General features: G+C 44.7%; 1 protein-coding gene across 9 annotated transcripts in view; it reads left to right on the forward strand.

Annotated features, from left to right (window-relative positions):
- The window catches only part of SLC24A2 (solute carrier family 24 member 2), a 1,614,118-nt gene that overhangs the window by 1,181,151 nt on the left and 405,763 nt on the right, over window positions 1–27,204 (forward strand). For 6 of the 9 annotated variants that reach the window (XM_069630764.1, XM_069630770.1, XM_069630763.1 and 3 more), the window contains one exon: window positions 2,983–3,033. The exons of the other annotated variants lie outside the window; for them this stretch is intronic. In XM_069630764.1, coding sequence (XP_069486865.1) covers window positions 2,983–3,033 — 51 coding nt within the window. The remainder of the gene's footprint in view (window positions 1–2,982; window positions 3,034–27,204) is intronic. 9 annotated transcript variants of the gene reach the window in all.

The following is a 27,204-nucleotide window of genomic DNA, read 5'->3' on the forward strand; positions in this document are numbered from 1 at the left end:
AAGCGAGAGCCGCGTTAGTTTGGCGAACTGTAGTGTTGATTGCTTCCGCACCGCAGAGTGCGTGTGTTTTTTGCTGGGTCTTGCGTCGTCGATTGGGCGTGCTTTCAGGTGCTTGATCGCAAACATTAGTCTTTGGGGCTAGTGTCAGCGCCTTGAGCTAGGTTGTTGTCTTCCAACCACATGTTGGCTGCTTCTGGGGTTTCCAGGAAAATCGAGCGGCCCTTGTAGATGACTTTAAGTCTAGAGGGGTACAGCAGCATGTACTTTAAGTTCAGGTGTCGTAGCCTGGCTTTAATTGGTACGAATGAGTTTCTCTCTCTTTGCACTTTTGGGGTATAATCTGGATAGACAGATATTCTTGCGTTGCCGCGTGTGATTGGGCCGGTTTCCCTGGAGTGTCTGAGGATGACTTCTCGGTCCTGGAAGTTAAGTATTTTGGCAATTATTGGGCGAGGGTGGGAGCCCGGGGGGGGTTTCTTTTGGAGGGACCTGTGCGCCCTCTCAACAGCGAAGGCTTGCGTGAGTTTGCCTGCGCCCACCTCTTGTTGTAGTAGGGTCTCTATGTACTCGGTTGGGTTCGGGCCCTCGTCGCCCTCAGGAACTCCGAGTATTCTGATATTGCCCCTTCTGGCACGTCCCTCGGCCTCCTCAGCCCTCGCCTCGAGAAAGGCCACCTTCCTTTCAAGGTCCGACACCTTGGACCTGAGTTCCATAGTGGTTTCAGTGGTTTCTTTAATGGTCGTCTCAGAGGTGGCGACCCTATCCGTTAGATTCCTGGCATCCTGTCTCACAAGCTGAATGTCTGACCTGAATTCGTCGATTTTGGTGTCAATGAAGGTGCGCAGGGATGCTATGGCCTCCAGGACTTGTGCTTGGTTCTCGGTGGGATCTGCATTCTTCGATTTTGGGGCCTCGGGGCTGGAGGGGCGTGGGTCGGCCGGGGTTCTGGCTTTTGTGGAGACGTAGCTGTCCATCGTAGGAGGTTTCGATTTGCCTCTGGCAGACATGGCGGGCCTGGGGGCCGGGCGACGCTGCCTTGGTGGTGCCTTGTCGGCGCGCTCCTCTTGGGTCTTGCGGGGGGTGTTTCAGTCCGCCAGGCGGGAGGTGCTGGGTGGGATGATGGAGCTAGCGTTGGGAGGATGAGGGGGGGGATTTGGGCGCTGTTGGGCTCCGGGCTCTGGGCTCGGAGCGGCGGGTGTTGAAGCCTCGGCGAAGTCAAGCGGGGCCCCCCGACTCCTCACCTCCTGAACAGCAGTCTCTTCCGCAGACGTGTCGATGGCGGTCTCGGCGGCGATCAGGATGTTTCCCGCCCGGGGAGCAGGAGCAGATCTAGCGGCGTTCGTCCACGGCCTACGGCTTCTCTTGTGGCGGAGGGGCCGCGGGTGCCAGAGTCGGGTCTGTGTGGGAGTGTGTTCCTCAGGGTCTCGTCTGCAGGCGAGTCGCGCCTCCGTAAGCTGGAGTTCCCGGCCGCGGCCCGTTCAACAGCGTTAGGGCAGCGCGGGGGCCGCCATCTTGGATGTAGGCTCGGGCAGAGGGGGGAAGGTGCGCGGAGGGCAAAACTCGGGACTCCCGGCTCCGATTTTTCTCAGGGTTGCTGTCGCTGCTCGGCGGCAGATTCCGTCGTGTGTTGTCCGAGTTTGTGGCTCGGAGACAGTCTGCAAGCGGTCCGACAAGGATCGTAACGCGGCGTCTCGGCCGGAGCTCGGCGCCTCAGCCTCCTACCACCATGAGCTCCAGGCCACGCCCCAAGCTGTGCAGAAATGAGACAAATTATGTATAAGATTTTGGCATGACTGTTAAGAGCATGGCATTGAGCAAAGGGTTTATATTCACCACTGGAAATCCGCACAACTGCTAAAAGTGAAAGACTGGGTCTCAGATCTAATGTGCCAAGCTGCCTTGGAATATGTAGCAGTCACTCTCAGAGGCAACTGGAAACATTCAAAGAGATCTCTGTGGATTGCCTCTAACTGTACAATTACTAAATGTCTGGAGCTTCCTTTTTTGGGATCCATAATGTCTAAAGCTTAACTTTTCTATCCCATGGGCCTTGATCTTCACACATAGGGACTCTTTTGCTCAGTTTACCTGTTACTCACAAGTCAAACCTGTTGCTTCAATGCCCTTAATACTAAATACTTCATGAACTCCAACCTTGATGTACGCTCTATGAAATCGTGTTGATAAATGGGAAATGGCTTTATTTTGTTACTGAAGAGCTGTGTGATGGCATAGTATATTTAGAACCAACTGAAAATAACAGACAGATCTGGTACAAAATAATAAATCATACATTGCCACCAGTACAATTGGGCAGAGTGGGCTTTTTAAACCTAGATCCTTTTGTGGTCACAGGAAATCACAGTGGTGAACTTTTTGGACTCCCCTGAGATCCCCATGCTCCTGGAACTCTCCGCTCTGACAGCAGGCATCGCCCATCTCTAGCACCTGCAACAGTGGCAGGAGGGGCACTTTTGTGTGCCACTCCAATCTGTCGGGCATTAGCAGGGAAATGATGCCCTTATACACCATATGGCGCAGTAACTGAGGTCAGGGAGTCTGTTTATGTTTACTAGGGACAGTAGCCATAACTCCTCTGTGTCCCACCTGTGACTGCATTTTATTTGATTTTGCAATCTTTCAAAGATATATATTATGTTACATGTGGGATATTTTTCATCAACTTCCTGTGATTTCTTTGGGACCAAAGGTTGGGCTATGATTTCACTTATGGAGTCACCAGGGTGAAACCATTCTAACAAGTAATGCTGGTTTACCTACCACGAGATCTGTTTATTCTTAGGAAATAACAAAAACGTGTTGCATTGAAACTGAAATGGCTTCTGGCTGTGTTAGCTTTCTCTGTTTGCATGCGTCTTTGCAAAACTTGTGCACTTTTTAAGCACGCTTGTGATCGTATGGGTTCTTACAGTACACATCTTTCTGGTTCCTTACTTTGTGTCTTTTGCTGTGACGTTATAGAACTTGGAGCATATGGAAAACTTAAATATTATGACACAATGACTGAGGAAGGTAAGACTTATTTTTCAGAACTGTTCACATCAACTCCATCCCTTTAAGTTAGAGTTTTTTTTTCTTTCTTTTTTGCTGCTTGCCTGAATGCACGCTGTAGGTTATCTGCATACCTGTGCATGTGGTGGGTTACTTAGTCCGTGTCATCTCAAAGCATACCATCTCCTTTCAAGTTCTTGTCACACGCTTGTGCTATCGTTGTGGTTTGTGGGGAGGAGAAACTGGGCTGTGTCACCGTTTGAAAGCCAGAAGCCCAGGGCTCATGGTGTCATGCATACCTTGTTATTCATATCAAACCTGTGTGAGGAATGGCCTGCCCAGAAATGTGTTTACTGGGCGTTGCCAATCACAGTATTAAAATGTGTTGGCCATTATCTTCTGCATTTTAAACCCATTCAAAACGAAAGGTAAACAGTTTGTTAAACGTGGGATTAGGCATCATGGGTGTTCCTCCCAGGCTGTGCCCTTAGGCTACCAGGGACAGGTTCTTCCCTGGTGATGTCTGGTCTGGTGGTTGTAGGCCACCCACAAGGCCCATGTCTTATAGGAATCTGGTGGTCTTCTGTGGAACACATTGACCCTATGGTTAAAAGCGAGTTGGTTTTATCCAATTATGGACATTCACCCAGCCGAGTCCAGAAGGACCTGCTTTGGTGACCTTGCAGTGCTTACATTTTGACAGAGAGTCTGTCAGTAAAGGTTTTTAAGAGCGCATGCCTGTTTTGGGATTTTACTTTACTCACCGTTCATCATGATGGCATAAAAGCAGCTATCAAGGGCCCAATTTGAAACCCAGAGCGTGGGCCATAGAAAGAAGCATTGATAAGAGGAATGAAGAGCTAGGGCGAATACGTCAAATGCTGGTGCAGCTCGACGAACCCATGGGAGCTGGCTATTGTGAGATTTAGACATACAACACGATTTGTGAAATCATATGCAATCCCAGCTACACAAAGGATACAACCATTCATGCAGCCCATCGTGTGCAATTGCCTGAACTTGTCGTGCCCATACACAGCCACAGTCACTAACTTAACGATGCATGCATCCCACCCAATACTCGTCTGGATCCTCAGAAACAGTTGCCACAGAAAGCCAGAGCAACTTTCCCCAAGTTATTAAGGGTGCCACCACTGGGGCTGAGACGGTTGTCCCGGTGCCCCGGATAAAACCCAGGTCATGAGGACACTCTTTTCATCTTTGAGACACACAAACACTCTCATGCACTTTTCCAGAGTTGGCATCTGCCAAACACATCTGTTATGCTGTTGACACTTATGCAGAAGGAGGAGGGCTCAGGAATCTGCATCTCATTGCCTGGCGGCCCGAGGAGAAGTAGCCCATGTGGAAATGCATGCCTGCATGATGTGACGATATTCACCTCTGCTCAGTTGTGCTTTCCATTACACGGAAAACAAAGGCAACAGCCCTTATTCGCCAGTTAATGTGCAACGGTTTTATTAGGTTGTTGCTCAGTGTCCTTATATTTCACCATTCAGGGCCCTCTGGTCTAGGCGCGGTTGTTAGACCACACAGTCCATCCATTAAAGGTCACGCAACCAGGGCCCTGGAACTCCTCAGCACATGTTCCTTGGCACTTGCTCCTGTGCACCAAGTCACCTTCACCTAGCTCCTTAGGTCAGCATCTTGGCTCTATGTAAAGTCTTGCCCTCTATTGGCTCCTTCTTGTAAGCCTTGGAGTCCTGCCACAATGGGTCACACACCTCCTGCCAAGCTCTGCCCTTGCCACACTGCAATTATTCATTAAAGTTTGCTGTATGGCTCCTTTTAGCCTTAATGTCTTTAACTTCAGGTTTTGGGTAAAATCCTTGAGTAACATACAATTGGTATTGTTTATTTTCAGTTCAATTTTCAATGTGCATTGGTGTTGCTTAATTTGTAAGATCTCATTCAGTTTGATGTGTAATATACGCTTATTTGCTTCAGGATTATGTTTTCATTTGGTTCAGTATTCAATATGTTTTATATGCACTCCTTTGCTTCGTGGTTAAGTTTTCAGTTAGTTCAATATTCAACATGTATTGATTTGTGTCAAAGGTAAGTTTTCATTTCGTTTGTTATTCGATACACAGACCACTATTCACTCGCAGTCTTTCAGAAGTACCCCTGTGCTTAGCCGCCCTCCAGACACTCACTGACTTCTCACAAGTCCTCCCGGTGGTTCCCATGACATCCTCTGGCTTCCAGAAGTCGGGAAACCAGCTGGCCCGTCGTGTGCTTCTCTGTCTACACGCCGTCTCCCAGGTTGTTTTCTCAATGCGGGCGGTGTCCTCACACACCAGACTCCTCGTTAGCAGCTCCTGCTGCTCGCACCTGGAGAGGCAGGCTTCCAGACCTGGGGAAAACATACAGCCCACAAGTCCTTTGGGATGATTGCCGGGGTCCTGGCTCTGTCTCTCGTCCCACTACGGGTGCCTCCACATAAGAGTTGCCTGCTGCATCCCCTCTCACTCTCTGTTCTGTCTGTCTGATTTCCGTTTATAGACCTGCAGCCCCTTGACAGGCTGCAGGTGTGAGTGTCCACTTAGGCTGTACGTGGGATGGTCCACTTAGCCCTACCTGACCACAATTAAAGGGACATATCTGACCCTCACAGCTCCTGGCAGGCATCTTCTTCGTCCCAGTACCAAAGGGATCAAAATGTGTGATCTGCACTTCTCTTAGTGGCCTCTTTTTCGTTACAGTACTGTCAAGTATTATGTGTGGAAGATTGAGGGGAACTGGCTTATAATAGCCCATAAAGATTGGGGGAGGGTTACATTGGTGTCAACGGGAAAATGGAATACCATGTCTCGCCCTAGGGTACCCCACTCCCAGTCCTCAAAGACCCTCCACCCAGGTGATCCTCCCTTGATTCTCCACCCGCAGGGTCAGGATCCAATAGTGAGGGCCTTTCCCTGACCACCTGTGCAGAGGATCCAAGTGGGCTTGGAATGAGAATACCGTCCGGTTTCTCACACCACCCATAATCATCCCATCTTCTGGCTCTTTGCAGTACAAAGTTTCCTAGAAATTACCTGTGACTTCAATGGAGCAGTTGCTTGTTAATGCGTATTGCACCAGCAAAGATTGTGAAATATTTATCCAGGCTATGTTGCTTCTATACAACCTACTCTTTTATAGGAAGGTTTTTACTTCTCATAGGGGATGGAGCTGCTGCCTGATTTGGAAGGTGCTTTGTTGTGTTCTAACCTTTAGCCGCATTCACTTGGGAATGTACAGCTCATGGTGGTAGGCTCCTGGTCAGGGAGTGGCATCCTCTGTCTCTGCAGGCCATGTCAATAAACTCTGTACTTTCCTCTGCCTCGGCACCACCTCTTAACATTGGCGACAAGTGGCCGTGTGGGGAAGCGGCTAGAGCCTGTGGAGACCCCAAAGCAGCTGTAAAGTGAAGCGTCGATAAGATGAGAGCCGGTGACAGCGATTGAGCAAGGAGGCTCTGAGAGGACTAGAGGAAAGCACCTACAAACGGTATCCAATCATTTTATCGCAAACCTTAGAGTGGTACATAACCGAGCGGACAATTACACTGAAAAACACAGAAACGATTAAATAACTATATGAAGGGTAGTGGAGTAAGGGGTTAAAATGGGTCATGATGGGTCTGGGGTGGGGTTATAAGGATGGAAAATAGGGGGGCTTGACCACAATGACATGTACCACTCTGTAATTGTGGTCAGTAAAATCACATATAACCCTAAAAACGTGCAGATGCTTCTGTCCATATGTGGTTGGTGGATGGCCGATCACAGCTGTTCAGTACTCAACCCAGGGCCTTCTTCCTCTTTGGTACGGCTATCCCGCATAGAGAGTCCTGTTCAACGATTGCTGCTATTTGAGGTTAGAACCCATGAGCCCATGCACACGCTCCTGTTTGGCATCTACTTCAGCCCGGGACTGCCGAGGAGCGTGCAAACAATGGCCAAGCCAGGAGAGTATTGGTGAGGTTCTTGGACAGAACTAGTGCTTCCAAGCCAAGAGCATTTACAGGATGTGCCTGTAGGGGGTGTGTGACCCCAATCACTTATTTTAGAGAGCATACTAAATAAAGAGTGAATGCTCTGACAGTAATAAGGTGTTCCTTTGAGAACTTAACCTTTGGACTCATTATGCTGTGAAACGTGTCATGTGGTGGACACAGAACTTCATCTTTGAATGAACATTAGATCATTTGAAAAAAACAAGCAAACTTCAAGTTCTGCCTTTGGCACTTATATGTTGTTTACCAGAAGGGCAGCTAGCAGTCTCCAGGGGTGCAATTGTTGGCTGCACCTGGACAGCACAGGACAGCCTTGCAACTTCTGTGTGAACATGACAGCTGCAGGAATTCCTCTTCCTCCTCCTTTGCTCGCTGAACCTGGAAATTCCCTGATTAGATGGGAGGGATGGAGGAAGATGTTTGACACCTACCTGATAGCAATGGGTGGCGACAAGTTTTCTCCTGCAAGGAAACAGGTTGTTCTGTTGCACAATCTCAGCGCAGAGGGGCACAGTGTGTATGATGGGCTACTTGAACTGTCAATTGAAGGCTCGGGGGATATGGATGACTTCATGAAGGCTGTCAAGATGCTTCAAGACCTTTTCGAGCCCAAAAAGAATGTGACCTCCGAAAGACACAAGTTCTTTCAGAGACATCAGGAGTTCCATGAACCTGTGGAGAGCTATGTGGCTGTCTTGAGAACGCTCAGTCATTACTGTGCATTTGGGCTCTTTACCAATTCATTAATCATGGACCAGTTGGTGGGAGGCACAAACAATTCCAGGATACAGGAAAAGCTCTTGGCCAAGTATCTGTGGCTCGAACAGTCTGTGATGATGATGGAGCAGGACATGGAGCAGGTGGCACACTATATGAAGAACATGAAGATAGACAGTCAGGGCCAAGAGGTGTTCACAATCAAACCCAGGAAATGGGTAGATGGAGCCAAGGATATTAAATGCTTCCAGTGTGGCGGTGGGAGGCACATTTCCACCAGTCTGTTCTACCCCACCAGAAGAGCAAACTACATGAAATGCAAAAAAAGGCCATGTTGCTCATGTGTGCAAGGAGGGAGCGGTGCGCATGGTGGAACTGATGACGTCATGTCCCGAACAAGAGGCAATTGAGATGTATCAGTCACAGGCTTCTGAAGGGAGCGTCAGGCACATATTTGAAATCTCAGCCATCACTGGCAATAAGAAGGAACCTGTGGATGAGTACAGGCTAAACGCAAAAGCTTGGTCGATGAAGGTGGACAGCGCTTCACCATGGACCATCATTTCCAGAGACACCTTTGCAGGAACCCTGGGGAGGATAATGGAGGATCTCCAAGCTCACGACATCCAACCTTGTGTTTATGGAGAAGTGGAAATCCAACTCCTAGGTAAATTCTCAGCATCAGTGGTATACAAAGGAAGGAAATGTACTGCAGAGGTTTATGTCGCTTTGAAAGGGCCATGCATTTTGGGATAGGACGAGCAAGTGGCAATGGGCATTCAGATACAAGCAGATGCAAAGGAATCTGTATCAATCACTGAGGTGGCAGACAAGTATGCCACAGATTTTCCAGAGGTGTTCATGGGTGATTTTGGAAGGTTGAAGGTTGAAGGATTTTGAACATCATATCAGAGTGAGAGTTGGCGCTGTGCCAGTGGTTCACAGAGTGAGGCCAGTGCCTCATCATCTTTTGGGAAAAACTAAGGACTGAGCTGGATGCTTAGCTGCACTGAGGGGTCATTGAGAGAGTGGAAGGTATGGATTGGTTATCCCTGGTAGTTCTTGTAACTAAGAGCAATGGTAACTTGAGGCTGTACGTCGATCTCAGAGAGCTCAACAAGAGCATTTTGTTTGAACATCACGCTTTGCACATTATTGCAGATTTGTTCGTCACCCTGGAGGAGGGAAAGGTCTTTTCAGGTATAGACCTTTTGGCAGCCTATCACCAGGTTCGCTCGACACCTGAGTACTAGGATGTTACAGCGTTTGTCACCACATAAGGAATTTTTAAGTACTGCAGAATGCTGTTCGGGTTAGCAGCGGCATAATGGAAAAGGTATTAGAGAACACGCAGAATGTTGTGGTCTTTGAAGATGATGTTCCTATTAATGTGAACTCTGAGGGGGAGCATGGCAGCGTGTTAAGGGCAGTATTGACTGTTCAACATAGCAAGTGCAGGATTGGAGTGGACAGTGTGATCAACCTAGGACATAAAATTACCATGAAGGGAATTAAGCCCAAGACTGATCTGGTAGAGGCAAAAAAATAAGACACTCAGCTGTGTCCTGGTCGATTTGGGATGGCAGGCTGTGTTTTGGTGGATCGAGAGTCTATCATGGGAGTGATACGGGAAGGTCAGAATCATAAGGCGGTTTTTGATGAGGACAATAGAGTGAAGTTGCAAGACTGTGCGGTTGGGGACCCAGTCCTGATCAAGAACCCCATGATTGCTCTCAAGTGCCATGAACTCAAATGTTTGGGTCCCAAAACGATCACTGCTATGCGTAATGGAGAGGTTGTGGTGGAAGGTGGGGTGGTATGGTCGAAAGGAAAGTTGGCACCATTCAAGGGTGTTGTGAGTTCAGTGTGGGTGATGCTAGGGGTCGGAGGTTGGGTGAAACCGTGCCCAGTGCTACCAGGTATGAATTGAGCAGAAGTGATACTGAGCCCAGCATTACTAAGTTCAGGGTGAGCAGAAGAGAGAGGAAGACGCTTGCTCATCTTAAAGACTCATGATTTCGACTCGATTCTTGTTTGTTTTACTATGTTAATTGTCCTTCTTTATGTTATCACCTGTTTGCTGTCCTCTTTCCTCTCTGCTCCCTGTTATTTCTTTATTTCTCCTTTCTCTCTGTTTTCTCGTTACTGTTGGTTAATTTGGGGGAGGAGGGGGAATGTGTTGTGTTCTAACCTTTAACCGCGTTCGCTTTGGAATGTAAGGCTCGTGTTGTAGAGGCAGTTGGTGGAAGGCTCCTGCCCGGGGAACGGCATCCTCTGTCTCCGCAGGCCACCTCAATGAACTCTGTACTTCCTTCCACCTTAGCTGCGCTCTTAATATGTTTCCTTCCGTTAATATCTGAAGTAATTATGGTGTCACAAACCACGGGAGTTAGATTTAATGGGTGTTTTTGTGCCTTACCCTCTTCATGAGCTCATTGTCATTGACTCAGTCACATAACTCAGGTGTTGGGAAATAGCCCTGCGTTGCCCACTTGGACATGTGAGCATATGCTTGGTACGTGATTTTAATATGATCTTTATGTTCAGTGAGCCCTTCCTTTCTCTGAGTGGCCAGGTAGCTGTTTAACATTTGCAGAAGTTTGGCACTATCAGCCGTGGCTAATGATTAATTTAGCATCAGGTTTTCCAAATATGTTTAAAGGAGGGGGAACCACAGCATCATGTATGACAAAGCAGCTATGAAGGCTGTAAAGGATAAAACACATGCTTTAGCCACATCTGACGCCTTTCTGGGTCACCGCTGCTTGGCCTGGGCAAATGGAAGTTGGGATAAGTTGGGATCCAGTATTAATGTGGTGCATCTTCCTAGCATAACTAGCAGCTTTTCCGTGTATCCATTTTCTGGAGGATGTCCACAACTAGCACCTTAGAACTTTAACAGACAAAGCAATTTGAGGGCAAGGTGGGTGGCATTTTTCGTTTTAGGGCTGCCTTGCCCACTTTCCGTGCTCGCTTTCTCTGCGGCCACCATCTTCCATTTTTGATGACTCGCCTTCCCACCCAAAACTACACTTTCTGTTTGACCTTTGTCCTGCCTCAATGCTTGTTACACCCGCAGCTCCGTTCCACTGCCATGCTACTCCTCCTCCTTGCCCACTGCGTCCCGCAGTGTGGGCATAAAGGTGGCGCCCACTCTCTTCCATGTATGCAGATTTCTTTTTACAGGCCACACTATCTCTGGTGCCATTTCACCAGCACCCGCTAGATACTAATTAGGCAATAATGGCATTGGTGAAGAGCTGCAACATGTGGTAACTGCCCACGATAATGCCCATCTTGGCTTGAAGCATTACACTGGGACGGCAGGGCATTGTCAGGCATCCTCCATTGTATCATACTTCAGCCCTTCACCTAATCCATTATCGCCTAATTACATACACAAAAGGAAACTCTCTGTCTATGGGCCTCATTACGTAAGGGACCGGCACCGTTCATTCCGGGCCGCCACATTACGAGTCCTGCAGTGGGTCCCGCTCTGTACGGCTGGCCAGACGAGACGTGCAGAGCGGGACCCCCTAGCAGACCAGGATGCTAACAACGGGCCCATTTTTAACAGGCCCGTTGTTGGCATCCTCCCCATTCCCATTGAGCCCTCTGGGGTCTGAAATGGGAATGGGGAAGTACCGGGTCCGCGTCCCGCGAAAGGGAATTACCGTGCCCTCCAAGGTCGGAATGGCCCGGTAAGTCCCCTTTTGCGGGACCCGGACACGGACCCGAGTTTGGAGGTAGCCATGCCGGTAATGACGGCATGGCTACCTCCAAACTCGTAATGAGGCCTAATGTGTTTTAAGATAACATTTCCAGCATTTGGAAAAAGGCTTGAAAAAGGATGAACATTATAGATCAGTTAGGTCTCAAGGGAAATATCTTTAACTAGTGTGGTATCCATGACCTTTTTAATGCTCTGGTATAGATGGAACGCTAAAAGATGCATTTGTGCAAGTAGCAATTAAAGCATTAGATTGTGTGAAGAATCATTAATAATGCAGGAAGGTAAAGAAGCAAAGCTTTTTGAGTCTTATCATCCAGTTCAATACAACTAATCCATTGCTGGCTGTTAGCCTGCCCAAAGAACTGCCTTCATGTTCTTGCAAGGTGCTTCGATTGAGAAACTCTCAAAGAATTAGATCAAAGTCTTAATAGAGAAGAGTGAATTCAAATATTGTTCAGATGAAAAAAGAATGATCGGATTCGCTCCAATCCGTCAAATCCAGTATTGGCAATCATGAGTCCAAAAGGATAACTGGCTCAAGCAAGGTCTGTGCTTATGAGGCCTGTTTGAAATGAAATAAAAACACCTGCTTCTCTGCAGAGGTCAAACTGAAATAAATGTAGATAAGCCTGAGCAATCAATTGTGGTATAGTTTTTTTATTCGGGAACTGTTTATAGAAGGGTCCCCTCCACACAAGTGGTTATCAATATGTTTTCAATACACTTCCATACTACATTCAAGCAGTTGACATGTGCTTTGTGCCTGAACGGGCATTCCCCAAGAATAGTGTGACAATTCATTGTTAGAAGAAGGAAAAATAAAAAAAGAGCCACAAATAGTGTAAGAAATGTCAACATGTGAGCATTGCTTATTGAGTGATCAAAAGTAGATTGATATGTTCAAATGCAACACAAACATGTCTATTTGTTGTCAAACAATGTATCCCTCAAAGGCTAGTAAAGAAGATCTGTAGATCTAGCAGCGCACAAGAAATAAATGTAAAGTAGGAAAAACCAGCAAAGCCAGTAGATCACTATAGGGAGTGTGCCGGATATGGCAATATGTTAGTGTCCAAGCCAGGAAGGGGGATTGCTATCAGCTCAGTTCTCAGTGCCACCATATTGAATGCACTAAATTACGTAGGCGTATAACCACGGATTGACGACCAATATATGTTTTATTCATGTAGTTATCATGTGATTGCCATACAAAGTCTGTTGGTTTTTTCTATTGTACCATATTGAATGCAAGGCCAGCAGAATATTTAACGTTAGCGAAGCACGCCACTGAAGAAATCCAGCTGCAGCGCCAACATAAAGTGTTTGAAAATGCATGAACTATTTCTATATAGGTCATTGATAGTGTTATAATGAGTGTCCAGAAGTGGTGTGGTGTGTTCAGTATGGTAGAAAAGCCAGGCATTGTGTTGATGCTCATCTAGAAATAGAACAAATACAACACTGTTTGACATGTGTGATGGATGTGGATAAATCTGTCAAGTGTCATGGGTATATGAGAGATCCCACAGTTGAAATATATCCTTCCAAGAAAGAAATCCTATTCAAAAACGTTCAAGATACTGTATTGTCTTCATAACATGGACAATATTGTGATGATGTGAGAGCACCAGAATACTGGTGACAAGGGGAATGTAGTTCAACATCTCTATTAGTGAGACTATCAAGTTATAAACAGCCACTATAGGGTACAGGCCCTACCTCCTGGGCTTGAACCCTGAACTTGCTCTGCTTCTCTCCTTCGCATCTCTGGCTACTACCAAGGTCTGTGATATAGCCCAAGTAGGGGTTTATAGTCATAATGTAGAAAACAATAATGTCGAAACCCTATACATATAATGAAAAGAGTCCATTTTTAGAAAAAAAAATGTCGAAAAAAAATGTTAATTAGCACTATCAATAAATAAATAAACAAGAAGAGTATCATTTACTAGGGGGGGTGCCCCCCCAACTCCCCTCACCCAACACCCCCCGGCCACCCCCACCAACCCCCCACCACCCTCTCACCCCTCATACTCAACACATTTTAATTATATATATATATTTATTTATATATAATTTATTTATATATAAACAAGAAGAGTATCATTTATCGACATTATTGTTTTTCGACATTATTGTTTCCAAAAAAAAAAATTCGACATTTTGACTTTCTACATTATTGCATTCTACATTATGACTGACCACCCCCAACCTGTCCTATCCGCCCTCTGACTGTTGTTAAGGCCCAACCTAGAGCCCTCTGCGGTATGATGCTTTTCCTCCTCCCTTCGGAGATGGTGACAACCTCTGAACTGTATGAGCATGAATTGGATCTCTGCGGGGCCCAGGACAATCCTGATATGAGGATCGGTATGTAAGCTCTTCTGCGCCGTAGTAGCTGTGCTCTGGCAATCAACCTATATGTTTTAATGATTTGAGGATCTATCAGCCGCTAAGAACATTCTTGGTGCAGCAGGTATTTGGCTTGTACGTGGTTCTCTGTCGTAGTGTGTAGCTCTGTGAGCAACTCTGCAAGATCCTGGTGTCCTACCTCCAGGTAGTACTTTACAACACTCTGGGCAACCTTGATCCCCAGATCTTTCCTGCACCCCTAGGTTCTTTCTCAACTGTGACTTTGTCATTAAATAAAAGCTCCATACAGACAGTTTACAAAGTCTGCACATTTTCACTCACATATTATAATTTGCAGTTTGAATGGGATGAACAGTATGTTGCTGACATGCATATGTATTGTCAACACCGTGGGAAGCCTCTGAAAGATTTGTAAACACTGGAGGATAATGATAAATGGAAAGATAATAGCATTGTTATACATTCAAGAAACAAAAGATCAGAAACTATGGACTGTGGTGAACCAGAAAAAAGAGTCGGACTCAAGGATGACTTTTCCATGATGTTTTACTAAACTCAAAAGAAAAAATGCCTACCTATCCCTATTGCTAAGAGGCATTTCCCTACCTACTAAACTAAACTAAGGGTGCTCATAGGTCGTGCAAATCAAAAATAGTCCTCAGTCCAAACCTACGTACTATCTGGCCCTACCACCATAGAAAAACAACCCAAAATATGCCAGACCACTTGCCTTTCAACTCAGGCTTGTCCGGCCAATGTTCAATGGGTCTCCTTTGAGGAAATAGTTCATAGTGGAAAAACAGTTCAGAAAAGCAATGGTTCCAGCGTTCCCTTTAAGCTCTTCATAAGAATGTAAAAGTCTTTCTGTAAATTAAATGTTCCAAGTTCTTTACTTGCAGGATTGATTTCCTTTTTCTTTGTCCATATCCACTTTCTACTCTTTGGTTTTGTATCCTGAGCAAATTAGTCCAACCATTCAGGTTCCCCCTATGTATGGTTTGCCAAATGTCTCTTATCTCTCCAGGGGTCTCTCGGTCCATCTGGCTTCCTGGTGTCTTTAACCTTGGTACTGGTTTCAATGTTTCCTGCCAATATTCAATGCTCGAGTTTCTAGGGTTCCCGTTACCCCCATTGTCAGTTTCTTTCTCTTTTTTAAATTCTGCTTGCTTCCCTCTGCCCTGGGCAACCCTGGTACCTTTTCTGCCTTCGGGTTGGCTCCAGTGGGTTGGCGTTCCAGCCGGAATGTTGCCGCTTGCCCATTTCCTCTGCGTCCGTGGCTTGTAAGCGTTTGATTTTCAGATTCTGTTAATCGCTGCAGTCTTTGCGATTGTCATGTTCCAAGCAAAGGATTTGTTCCTCCATTCAATCCTGGTCTTGGGTGTATGTTTACGGATCCCTGACCCACCATGGCTGCAGCACGGTCACACCACCAGGTAAGACGGTCCTACTGTCCTCATCGCCTTCTCGACTATATCGCCTTTCTTGCTGCTAGCTTTCCAGTGTCCCTGCTTTCTCACTTCTCTCTTCACGCTACCGCTGGCTCCGCAGTAGAGCATGGCTCCGCCCCTCCAGGACATCTGCATGTCAGAGGCTCGCCTCTGTGTAGGATTCTCTCCCTTTTTCTCAAGTTTCCTCATCTCTTTATCTCCACCACCGTCTTTCAAAGGGGCATGTCATTCCTCTTTGGTTGTTGAGTTCAAGTAGAATCCAGCATTACCTGAAGCCAAAGACATATAAGCAATGTCACCATTCATTGGATGTAAAACAGAAGTAACATCAGTCTTTTCTATTCCCATATATGCAGACAGTGTTTTCTTCTTAGGGAGTTCCTTATTGGAATGGGAGTCCTTGTTCCCCAGAGGGGAGTCACTCCCAGTGAGATCTCACTTTACCGACCCCTTGGGAGGGCCTTGCTTATCAGGCTCACCTCCTTAGCCTCAAAGGGGGGTGCCTCCCCCCTGGGAAGAAGGGACAAATTACCCAGATTCGCCACAGGACATTAAATCTTGTTATTAATGATAGCAAATATAAACAGAAAAGTTAGGCTCCATAAAGATATGGTCAAAGCGTATGAGTTGTAGTTTGGATACAACTAGCACTAGAGTAACTGGAGGAGCACACATGTGCATTACAAAAAACAAATCACTGGGCAATGGTTCATGCAGACCTGGTAGAAATCCTACAAATTCTAGCATGTACAGTACCATATAACTAGACAGGCCCAAGTGCATCTGTTAGAGTTATATACATCAACTAGTATCAATTGGTAGCATGCTGCACTAAATGAAGAGCTAGTCTATACAGACAATAAATGTTGGGAAACATATACCATCCCCTTGGTCTGATGTAGAAAAAGAAAAAGAGAAAAATCAAGACCGTATAATGTTAATGAGTCCATTCCTGAAATAAGAGTTCCTGACAGGAAAAGTAGTTTTTTAAATTTAGTTATTTCTTTATTGTGCTTTGGTTACATAAAGAAACCTTACACAATACAATAAAGTTAGTATTATACAAATCAATTCATTGATAAAATACAAATTCATACAATAATATTTCATCAAAAGACCAGGATACATATCAAATGTAAATTACATCACATAAAACATTTCTTGACACCCCACAAATCAATTGTTGAAATCATTCTTAAATACAAAATGAATCACATAAAAACATCTTCTAAAATGTTTCATAACAAAGCCTAAAAACATTTGTGCCGGTCCCCATTTAAAATCAGCAAATTCTTAGTCATAACCAAATTTCCCCCAAACTGTTCAAAATGTCTTTCAAAAAGGCTAACTGAGCTGCCGAACGTGAGAGAGAAGTAACATTCATTTGACTCGATCACAATGTTTCAGGGCACACTGTTGAGGTAGAAGCCACAAAGCGGGAAAATTGAAACAATCTCCTTGGAGTAAGTGGCTCGCAATTCATTAACAAATGATATAGAGTTTCACTTAGATACGCCAGAATTTGGTGCGCTATATAAATGAATAAACTAACTCACCCTTTCCGATGTACATAACCTACAAGAATAGTATAATAACTCACAATGAGGGCCTATAACCTCAAGGGTCGGGTAGCAATTAAAGCAGAATCTAATTAATCTATCCCTAAAGGATAGAGATGGTGACTTACAGACACAAAGTAGAGGTTCACCCTTTGGATGGGAAAGCTCCATCCATAATGCTAATTTTTTTAAAACAGCGATAAATTAAGTAAATGCTGTAATGACTCATTCCCATCCAAAGCCCAAGGTCTTATTTTAATAAACAAACAATGCATGTCAGCTCACCATTCTATTTCCTTCAAGTATTGCTCACATTCACCTAACAACAAGCTTAAAGTGGGACACGGCCTCACCAAGGTAACCTCTCGTAGAATCCTAAGGACATATTGCTGTTCTTCATAATTAAACTTGCAAAATAAACTTATCTTTTGCCATTTATAATAAAACCACCAAAGCAACAGCCCAACTTCCACTTTGATGGCCTCAATATGTGTACGCAGTGGAAGATTGAGAACCTTTCGCCAGACTTTCCCTTCCGTTACGTGCAGCCAACTTTTAATAGCCTCAGAAAACAATTTGAATCCATACAGGGTTGCTGGGGTAAACGTTGCCTTATAAAATTCTAGCAATGGTGCTAATGAGTAAAAAAAATAACATTTCCTGTATTACCATCATCTGTCTGAGATACACTCCCATTTTAACATTAAGCCTACTTTTAACAAGCTGTATGTAATTATGAGATGAAAATTAGTATACCAAATAGATAAGTGAAGGAGCACACCTAGTACTATGCCCAGGAAATTGACCACATAAAGCTTTTACATCTTTTGGAGCATTGTAACAAAGGACAATTGATTTAGCTGGATTAACCATCAGCCCATTTGCAGTAAGATTACGATAGCGTCAAATCCAATCCCCTTTGTAGGCCTGTGGGAGTAGGATCCAAAAGAAGGATATCGTTTGCATAAGCGAGCCATCCAAGTTCCAACGTACACAACCTAGGGGGAAATAACCAAGCGTGCTCAAAGATTTGAGGAAAGTCGGAACTGTATAAATTCAATGAAATCGGTGTAAACCCACATCCTTGATGCATTCCAAGGTTAACAATAACATCTTTTGAGAGAAGCCCCTCGTCTTTTAATCTGACCTTGAGCATGTGTTAAAAATTAAATAAAATCAGCATGGATAATAAGCCATTAGGGATACCCCAATCATTAATGTTAGCCCACAAACAACCTCTACCTACTTTGTCAAAAGTGGAAGAGAGGTCCAAGTTTGAGATATATAGTGTAAATTGTTTGCTCAATTTGGCACTATGTTGTAAAAGCGATATCAAAATTCCATTAGTAGAGGTACCCCCACTTTTTTAAAAATCCATTCTGAAAAATACTTAATTGTTTAGCCTTATCTGCCCAAGAAACCAAATCTCTCAGCACAAATCTAGGTAGGGCCTTAGAAACTGAATCTGAAAGAGATATTGGTCTATAATTTCCTGGAATGGCCCTGTCCTCCTTCTTGTAAATGGGGACTACTATGGCAGTAGCCCAAGAAGAAGGAAGTTCCAGTCGAATGACCAATTGCTTGAAAAGGCACCACAGAATCTTGGCCCAGGGCCACTTTTTAAAACAAAGTTGGACACACCGTTGGGGCCAAACACTTTAGATGACTTCAATTTTGTAAGGGCAGCCTCCAGCTCTTCTTCATCAAAATCTAATTTCCATGAAACATTAGGATATAACATAAAATAATAATTTGAGTTCAACGTAGAAGAATTAAATCCATTCCATGTCAGGAATGCAGTTGGTTTGGGCCTTCAACTGGTGGCTCTCCAGATTATTAATTGTCCACCAAAGGCCACATGAATTCCTAGTTATGAGTTTGGTTACTATTGTTTGATTCTGTTTATAATATCTCCATAGTCTGTGTGCCTTAATCCAATTAAGATTGAGACTGTTGTTTTTTGGCCGTTCTAACATCCCATACCCAATCACCCTTAGCCTGCGACTTAATGAGGTGCAAAGCTTTCCTCAGCATATGTTTAAAAGTATTGATCTGAAGGTCACAGCGTCTATCCACCTGGTCCAAAAGGGGTTTAAAAGCCATTTGACCACATGGTGTAGTCTTAACTTTCCATCTTTGTAGTGTATAACCAAAGGGTGGAGGTGAGCAATAAAAAAAATGTTCACTTTTTGTCCTGCAGCCCAAATTACGCATCACCTCTTTCAAGAACAATACAATCACTTTACCCCAAAAAAACAGGGTGTTCCCTCCTTTGTTGGGAACTAGATCCCCGCCCGCCCAGTGGGATAAATCTTGTAAACCAGCAAAATGAGTGGACATTGCAAGGCATACATGATCACAAGGGTTGTCCTGATCAACCCTCAAGGACAAGAACTGCTCCCAAAGTACAGCACTGACAAAAGTAAAGTCAATGGTAGATACCGAGAATGAGCCTGTCCAAGTATGTTGAATAGGCCTATCCCCCTTCACATTCCCATTAACTCTACATAGGCCCCAACTTTGCATAAATAAAGCACATTCTACACCCCTGGGAATCATCACATCACTACCAATTGTAGTGGGCTACAAACACCTTTCATGAGCTAAATCTTTGGGTTCGATCAAATCCTCCTCCACGCAATAACAATCAAAACCCCCTGCAAATATAACATTGGGTACATTAGCTTGAATAGTCTTGCTCCGTAATATACAGTCCAACTCCTCCCAGATGACTTGATCCTTCCCAACTACTAGGTTACAATAAGGATTTACCAATAAAATGTGGTGAAACTCAGCTTACCTACCGATGCCTAAGTGCAGTGGTCAGAAGTACATACCAAAAGGGATCATGATCCCCAGAGGGACACTAGTTGAGCAGAGCAGTGGTGTGCCTGGAAGATCCGAGGAGGATTGGCATCTTGGGCAGAGAACCGCAGCAGGGAGAACCACTGTGGTTGCAATGGAAGAGAAGCTAGAGTGCCACCACAAACTATGGAGGGGGATGAAGACATTATCACCTGCCTACCCGTTCAGCCCCCAGTACATTCACCTGTATACCGTGGGTATGGAACCCCAGAATGGATCACAGCCATCCATGCAATACCTCAGAGAACAGGGGCAGGTCTTAAAGGTGACAGGGTCCCTGGGAGCAATTAGTGGGCAGGGCTACCAACCAGCATATACACATTGCCAAAGAACCAACCCAGGGGATACAAGGGGAAGGGGGAACTAGCAGGAAAGGTGCCTAACACCTAAGGGAAGCCAATCAGATCCCAGGAAGGGATACAAAGAGACAACCCAAAATGACAGATACTCTGTTTTTTTAATAAGCTACAGGATGTAGAAATGGAACAGCCCAAGCTGTACACCTGGTCTTAAAAGGGGCCGCAGAGGTCGCATTTCCTTGAGCGGATGCACAGCAAGTTCAATAACTCCTACATACGCTGAAGAATAGAACAAGAAAGACTAGACCCACCAGAGGATGGGCTGCATCAACACTGAATACAGTGCATGCTAAAGCACCACAGTGCCTTACATCTTTATTTCATGATGGGCCAGCTGGTGGTCAGTCAAAAGGCCGAATCAATAATACCGAACGACAAAAATCTCGAAACAAAAATATCGAAAAAAAAAATATCGAATAATTTAATTATTTATTTATATGTGTTTTGGGGGGTCAGGTAAGTAAAAACAAAAGGGTTAAAATAAAAAAAAATAGAAAAAAAGGGCGGTTGTGGGGGGAACCCCCCATTTCGAAAAAAAAACGTCATAAAAAAAATTCGATATTTTTGTTTTCGGCCTTTTTTTTCGATATTTTTGTTTTTGAGATTTTTGCGTTCGGTATTATCACTATAAACCGGGCCAGCTATCACACGACCTTCACTGCATGAGCTGTTAGACTCTGCTTGCTAATTATACTTCTAACATGTTACATTGGCAGCTGAGGCACAAAACCTGTAGCTTACACAGCCTGCCACAAAGGCCAATACAATGCTTTTGATCTCTGTAGCCTCCAGCACGACATTATCAATCATGTTAAATTGCACCTTAAAGTTCCCATTAACCAGGGCTGTGAACATTGTCTGAACAAAGTACAACACCTAACAATCTATGTGACAACGCCAAAAGGTAGGACTGCACCACTCTGAAGGTATAGCCACACAGACATGCAATATTTAAACCTATGTGTATGGAGGCAGATATTGCTTGATTATTATCATTTAGCTCAAGATGAGAATATTGTACTGTGACAAGAGCAAGCACCAGTTTAGCAGCTATGCCCAGGCAAAGAGGGCTTCAACATGAATGCAAAAATGCTGGTTATTCCAGATAAAAGGACTATCCAATGGTGTGAAGGCCGGGTGCCTCTCATGGTTTACAGACATCTAACCATCATCTATGCCTAAACATGTCACTGCAGGACACCTGAAGCAGCGGTTCTACTCAATCATTGCAGGTTTCACCATGCCATGCATACCCCAAACCCTGCTACTAAGCAAGGTCCCCAGTGGTAACATGTAGACATTCTGTGCTAAATTATCATACATTACATCCTACTATTTGCTCCCAGTAGCCAGCCACTTACAAACTCTCCATGCAGACTTGAATTCTTCCTTAACCTTTTTGTGTGGTATTTTCACCCCCGCAGGCACCACAGTCCCCTGTGGTAGGTTGAGAAAGAGAATGCAAACAAGAGAATGTGAGACAGAGAAAGAGAGTGAGACAAAGAGGTGAAAACGAAGAAAAGAGAGCTGAAGTGATAGAGAGGGACCAGAGAAAGGGAGCGTGTTACTGACTGAGTAAAAGTCTATGGGCCTCATCACAAGTTGGGTGGTATCCCAGTGGTATTTCCATTGGGGATGCCGCCTGCGCTAAAAGGGTTACCGCCAACCAGTCTGGCTCTGTTAGTGCCAGTTCACAGGTTTGGCGGGACGGTCCTTCCCCATTGGGCCCATTTGGAAATTCCCCATTCCCCATTGGACCCAGTGGGGAATTTTCTGCATGATTACCGTCGGCGGTATTACCACGTGGTAATAGCACTGAAAGTCCACACATTTCCAGCAGATTTCCCCCCAGCTCAGAGCTGGGGGTAAATACTGCCAAACCCGTGATTTGGCAGACCCTTAAATGTGGCAGTAATAGCGTTACCGCCGCATTTAACGGTTACCGCCCAACTCGTGATGACCCTGTATGCCTGAGATAGTTTGATTACGATGACGCACTATTACAAAAGGTAAATAAGGAGAAGGGCTGTGATAAAAAAAAAAAAAACTGTGAAGGAGAAGGGCTGTGAAAAAGAACTGTGATGAAGGAGGATTGTCACAAAGGGCATGATGGACAAGGACTGTGAGAAAGAACCGTGACAAAAGTCAGATGATGAGGAGGTGAAAGTCTATGCTGGCGGTTTAGGACCATGACAAAAGAGAAGGACTAGGATGGACGAAGAAGTACTGTGATGAAGTATAAGGCCTGTGACAAAGGAGAAGGACTGTGGTGAAGAAGAAAAGATGAAGCAATGAGATGAAATAAGACTGTGATGAAGGAGAAGGCCTTTAATTAAGGAAAAGGACTGTGATAAAGGAGTAGGATTGCGATGAAGAACTATGTTATAGGAGAAGGACTAGGATGAAGCACTATGATGGAGAAGGACCAGGTCCAAAGGACCATGACAGAAGTGAATGACTAGGACGAAGGACTATGACTGAGAACTAAGAAGGACTAGGTCGAAGGAGAAGGACTAGGACAAAAGAGAATGACCATCATAAAGGACTAGTACGAAGGATGGGGGACTATGAAGAAGAAGGACTATGCCAAAGGACTAGAACAAATAATGGTGAGCAGAAGGGCATACACATAATTTATGATGCAGCCAATGCACGGCAATAGCAATGCCATGTCAACTAAATATTCTGTTTCTCAACACCCTTGCTCGTCTATCTCTTCTCTGTAGCATTGTTTTGGTTGCAACCAAAAACAGCAAGATGAGATGCTAATGCCAAGCTGCGATGCAAATACATCAGGAAAGAAATGGGATCCAGATTGCAAAGTATCTTTGCACCAACCTGAAAGCCCATATACACATCTTTGCCAACTTTCAGTCAAAATTAAAAGGAGGGGAAGCAAGATATAATTAATTACACTCGTATCAATACATGCTTCAAATAATTTCCAAAATCACAAACATGGGATTGTGCATGAAATTGTATCCGAAAAGTAATTCAAGAAAAAGCAATTGAAGACAATATACAGTTTGTGATCCTTTTTGACACCAAAGTGAACACTGCTCATCCCAACGGATTCTCCTATGAAGAATGAAAAAAGTCTATTCCCATCCCTGGGAAGTGTTGCCATATGTTCTGTACACAAAATGAAGATGCAGATTAGCATGTAGATGAGCATCTGGATGTTCTCCAAACCAGTATGTTGCAAGCGTGCCTTCATGGTCACTCTTTTGCTTGGCAGCCGGATGCTCTTTTATTCATTCCTTCATGGGTCATGTTGCACTGCCTACCGACTTTTGTGGCAGACACATTCTATACTTAAACAATAAACCCCAACGGGCAGGGGCATTACCGGGTCAGGTAGTGCCCTGAGGCGGAGTTACAGACCCGAGTGAAGGTGATGTACAGAGGAGGAGATCAAAACAGAAATGGGCTATGAATCTGATCTTTGATTCTGATTGTGCATTTAGAAATGTGGGTGTGGTATCACTAAGAGGCTGTTTCTTCCTTTACTTGGCGCCCTATGGGGAGCAGTTCTTGTCCATTTTCCGTTGAAACTCCACAAATGGTATAGTCTTGATGATATTGCGCGAGAGGCAACCATTTCCATGAAGCATGGAACTCTCTGGGGCTAACACTTGGTGTCCGGCTATGTCTGTATGAAGCCTCACTTCTCTGTTCTTGCTTTGTCTTATTAGTGACAAGAATTACTGTCCACAGTTTCTGATCTTTCGTCCTTGAGTAGGGCATATCTGCCCTGTTATCTTTCACTCTCTCCTCTGTCTCCATTTTCTTTCAAAGGCGACAGATGTTTCCAGCGGCATTGACATGTCCGGGAACATGCTGTTACTACTCCAACTAGAATTCTAAGATTTGTACTACAATGTGCAGTTTTTCTATCATGTCTATAAACACAATATAACATACTGAACCATTCTTGTTTTGTAGATTTTTCATTTTACAATCAAGTTTTTCAATGGTGGGTTCTCATATACCCATGGCACTATTTTACCTTACTTAGGTGAGTTTATCTACATCAATCACTCGGTTATACAGAGCAGTAGTTCTTCTATTTCTATGTGGCCATCTTCTTCAATCCCCTGACTTTTTCTATGTCAATCACTGAACTGACAGCCTCCACTTTAATATTGATCATAATATTATCAACAACCCTGAATAAAAGTATCGACTTTATTTTAAACCTCTTAGCAACAAGCTACTGGGGCTGCCGAAAGCATCTGCTAATGTTGCCACTCATGGAGAACTGCACACGCTCTACCCTGGACCTGCTCTGTTTTTCACTATCTAATAACCAAAAAAGCAGGCTTATGCAATCAAATTCTAACAGATGTTCTAGACAGTGAAAAGGAACACGAGATTCCAAGGCTGAAAACGGTTCAGGTGGAATTAGCCAAGGTTTCAACTTCTATTTCTGATAACATCCGGGGCCAGATCATAGACACTTTGCACCAGTGCAAGTGCAACGTTTGTACAGTATTAGCACTAGGGCAAACTTTGCCCTATTTTTTAAAACACTGGGACACATTAAAAAACCATTGCACATTGACAAGTGCAGTTTGGCATATAAAAGGCACCAGGGCAAACATTCCCTAATGCAAAAAATATGCATTTTTCACTACATTTTTGCACCAGGGCAAGGTTTACCCTAGTGCTAATACGGAATGGTAGAAACTAGGAAGCCCACCTTGGCCTTGGTGGTCTCATAAGTGCGAGGGCGGAAAGTGAAATATATCCGGCAAGCATCCAAAAATTCTTTCAATGTCCTCGGATTTCCGTCATATTTCCCGCAAGGTAAGGGTAGCAGAGGAAGGTCTCCACGGGCATCATTGCGAGCTGCTACCTGTTGTCGCAGAGACTTGCTTTTAATTTGCAAACTGCACTTGTTCAGGTGCAATGGTTTTTGAATGTGTCCCAGTGATTTTAAAAATAGGACAAATGTTGCCCCAGTGCTAATACCGTGCAAACTTTGCACATGCACCGGTGCAAACTTTCTGTAATCTGGCCACAGATGTGCATGTCGCAAAAGGGTCATAGCAGGGTGAAAAAAACAATGTTGTAAGATCCTTGTGTGTTTGACAGATACCATTTGGAAATTATTAAATCTACCAATAAACACCTCGAGGTGTTATCAGTTTGAAAAAGTGTGATCCATACCTCAGCTACTCCCCATAAGCCTACCATTGTATCCAAATAACAAGACGCATTTCACCCTCATACAACCTAACACTCACTCTATGTGGCGCTTGGTGCAATGCTTGTCTTGAGGACAGGCGATGCCCACTGTGCCCCGACTCTTGCTTCATTTGATACTGTTCTGGCATTTTTTGGGAAAACTATATGTTGTACCTATTCTGAAAAATGAAGGTTTCCAACACTGCAGACTGGCTTTTAATTACCTTACGTGGGAAAATTCCATACCAAAGGCATGGACTCTTATGAAGTTTCTACAGGGGGCAGTAAGACTTAGTGGGGACCTGCCTAGTTTATTTACATAATAAGAGTAAAACCTGTAAGTATAAGGAGAGCCAGTTAACACAATACTGTTTTATTCACCCTTTCATGGTTGGCAACTGTGCTAATGTGTATCTGTCGTAATGTTATATAGTTTATGGAAAAAGATGGGACCACATTTTTAAAATCTGTTTTATTATCCACAAACCGTAATGGCATATTTTGGTATTGATATTGTGTGACCTTTCATGGGATTTATCTACAGGAATAAAGAGGAGTGATGATGCTGACATATGTAATGGAGATTAGTCTGTGTTTATGTATTTATTTATTGTTTACGTGTATTTGGTTACATCGAAAACCTTTACACAAAAGAAAACTAATTTAAAAAGAATCGGTTATACAATAATTCAATTAAAACAACAATTACATAGTTTAAATGTGAAGATTACTTGAGTATAGTACCGAGCATTTGTGACTCCTGTATACCATTTCATAACTAAAATAAACAGAACACTAATGAGTGTGCAGGCTTGGCTACTTAATGTGTGTTACTAGCAGAGGCGTTGCTAGGGAGGGGCTGAGGGGGCTTTAGCCCCGGATCCTTTGATTGCTGCCCCAGACAGAAGCTCATGGGCTACAACCCAAAGGCTGGCTAGCCCCGAGTCCCGACAGTCCTGACATTAGCGTACCCCCGGATCTTTTCCACACCTAGCAACACCGCAGGTTACTAGTAACGTCAGAGAAACTCAAGGAAGAAACAATCCGTCCCAGGTGAAAGTCCAAAGGCAACACCTCTATGTACACTGGAGGGCAGCATATAGTAGTCAGTAAATGCAAGCAGGCAGCAGAGTTAGAGAAGCCGAGCTGAAGATGCTTTGAGTTCCAGGCAAAACGGCACCCGAATCCGGGGGGAGGCTGGAGGAACGGCTAAAGCAGAATGGGACTGAGGTCGGCCCCGGGAGATGCTGAATAAAGACCCCAAAAAGACCATCAGAAAGTGCAAGCGCACCCTGCTGTGACACTGGGGGGCAAATTGCTTCCAGCATGGGGGGAGCAGGGCAACGCCTGCCACTTCTCGCCTGCCACTCAACCGAGTTCAGCGAAGACTGCTGATGCATTTGCAGTAGGCAAGCAGACGCTCATGTTTGGCAAATGTCTTCTGAGCCATGTTCTCGTAAATGTACCGGTATCTACAGCATAGTAGGCCTATGTGTGCAGAGGTGATCGATCCGAATCTGCTGGACACATGCCAGCTAGGAGGGAAAGATGATCACAGCACTTGACTTACTGAGAAGACTGTGTGGCCAGCAGCGAATGCTTAAACTGCTCCCCTGCTAGTCTACAGCCCGAAAGAGCCGCAAGTGCTATCAATGCAATTGTGTCTACCCGCAAGAGCAAGATGGCCCATATCCAACAACTGACCTTTGTTCAAATGGACAAGCAGAGCAGACAATAGCGAGACACTTAGGCACAAGCCGAAAGAACAGGGGGACATGGTCAGAGTTCCAGCTCAGAGGATCAATACTTCTTGCCAGGCACATGTCAGGGGCAGTCATGTTGAGATGGGGGTAATAGCTCCACTAGAAGGTCTTGCCCTGGTAGTGGAGATTGGCTGGCAATGAAACATGAAAGCTGTTGGTGGCAC

This window comes from Ambystoma mexicanum, chromosome 6q, assembly GCF_040938575.1.
Source record: "Ambystoma mexicanum isolate Mex_15411 chromosome 6q, UKY_AmexF1_1, whole genome shotgun sequence".
In the NCBI taxonomy this organism is placed as follows: domain Eukaryota; kingdom Metazoa; phylum Chordata; class Amphibia; order Caudata; family Ambystomatidae; genus Ambystoma; species Ambystoma mexicanum.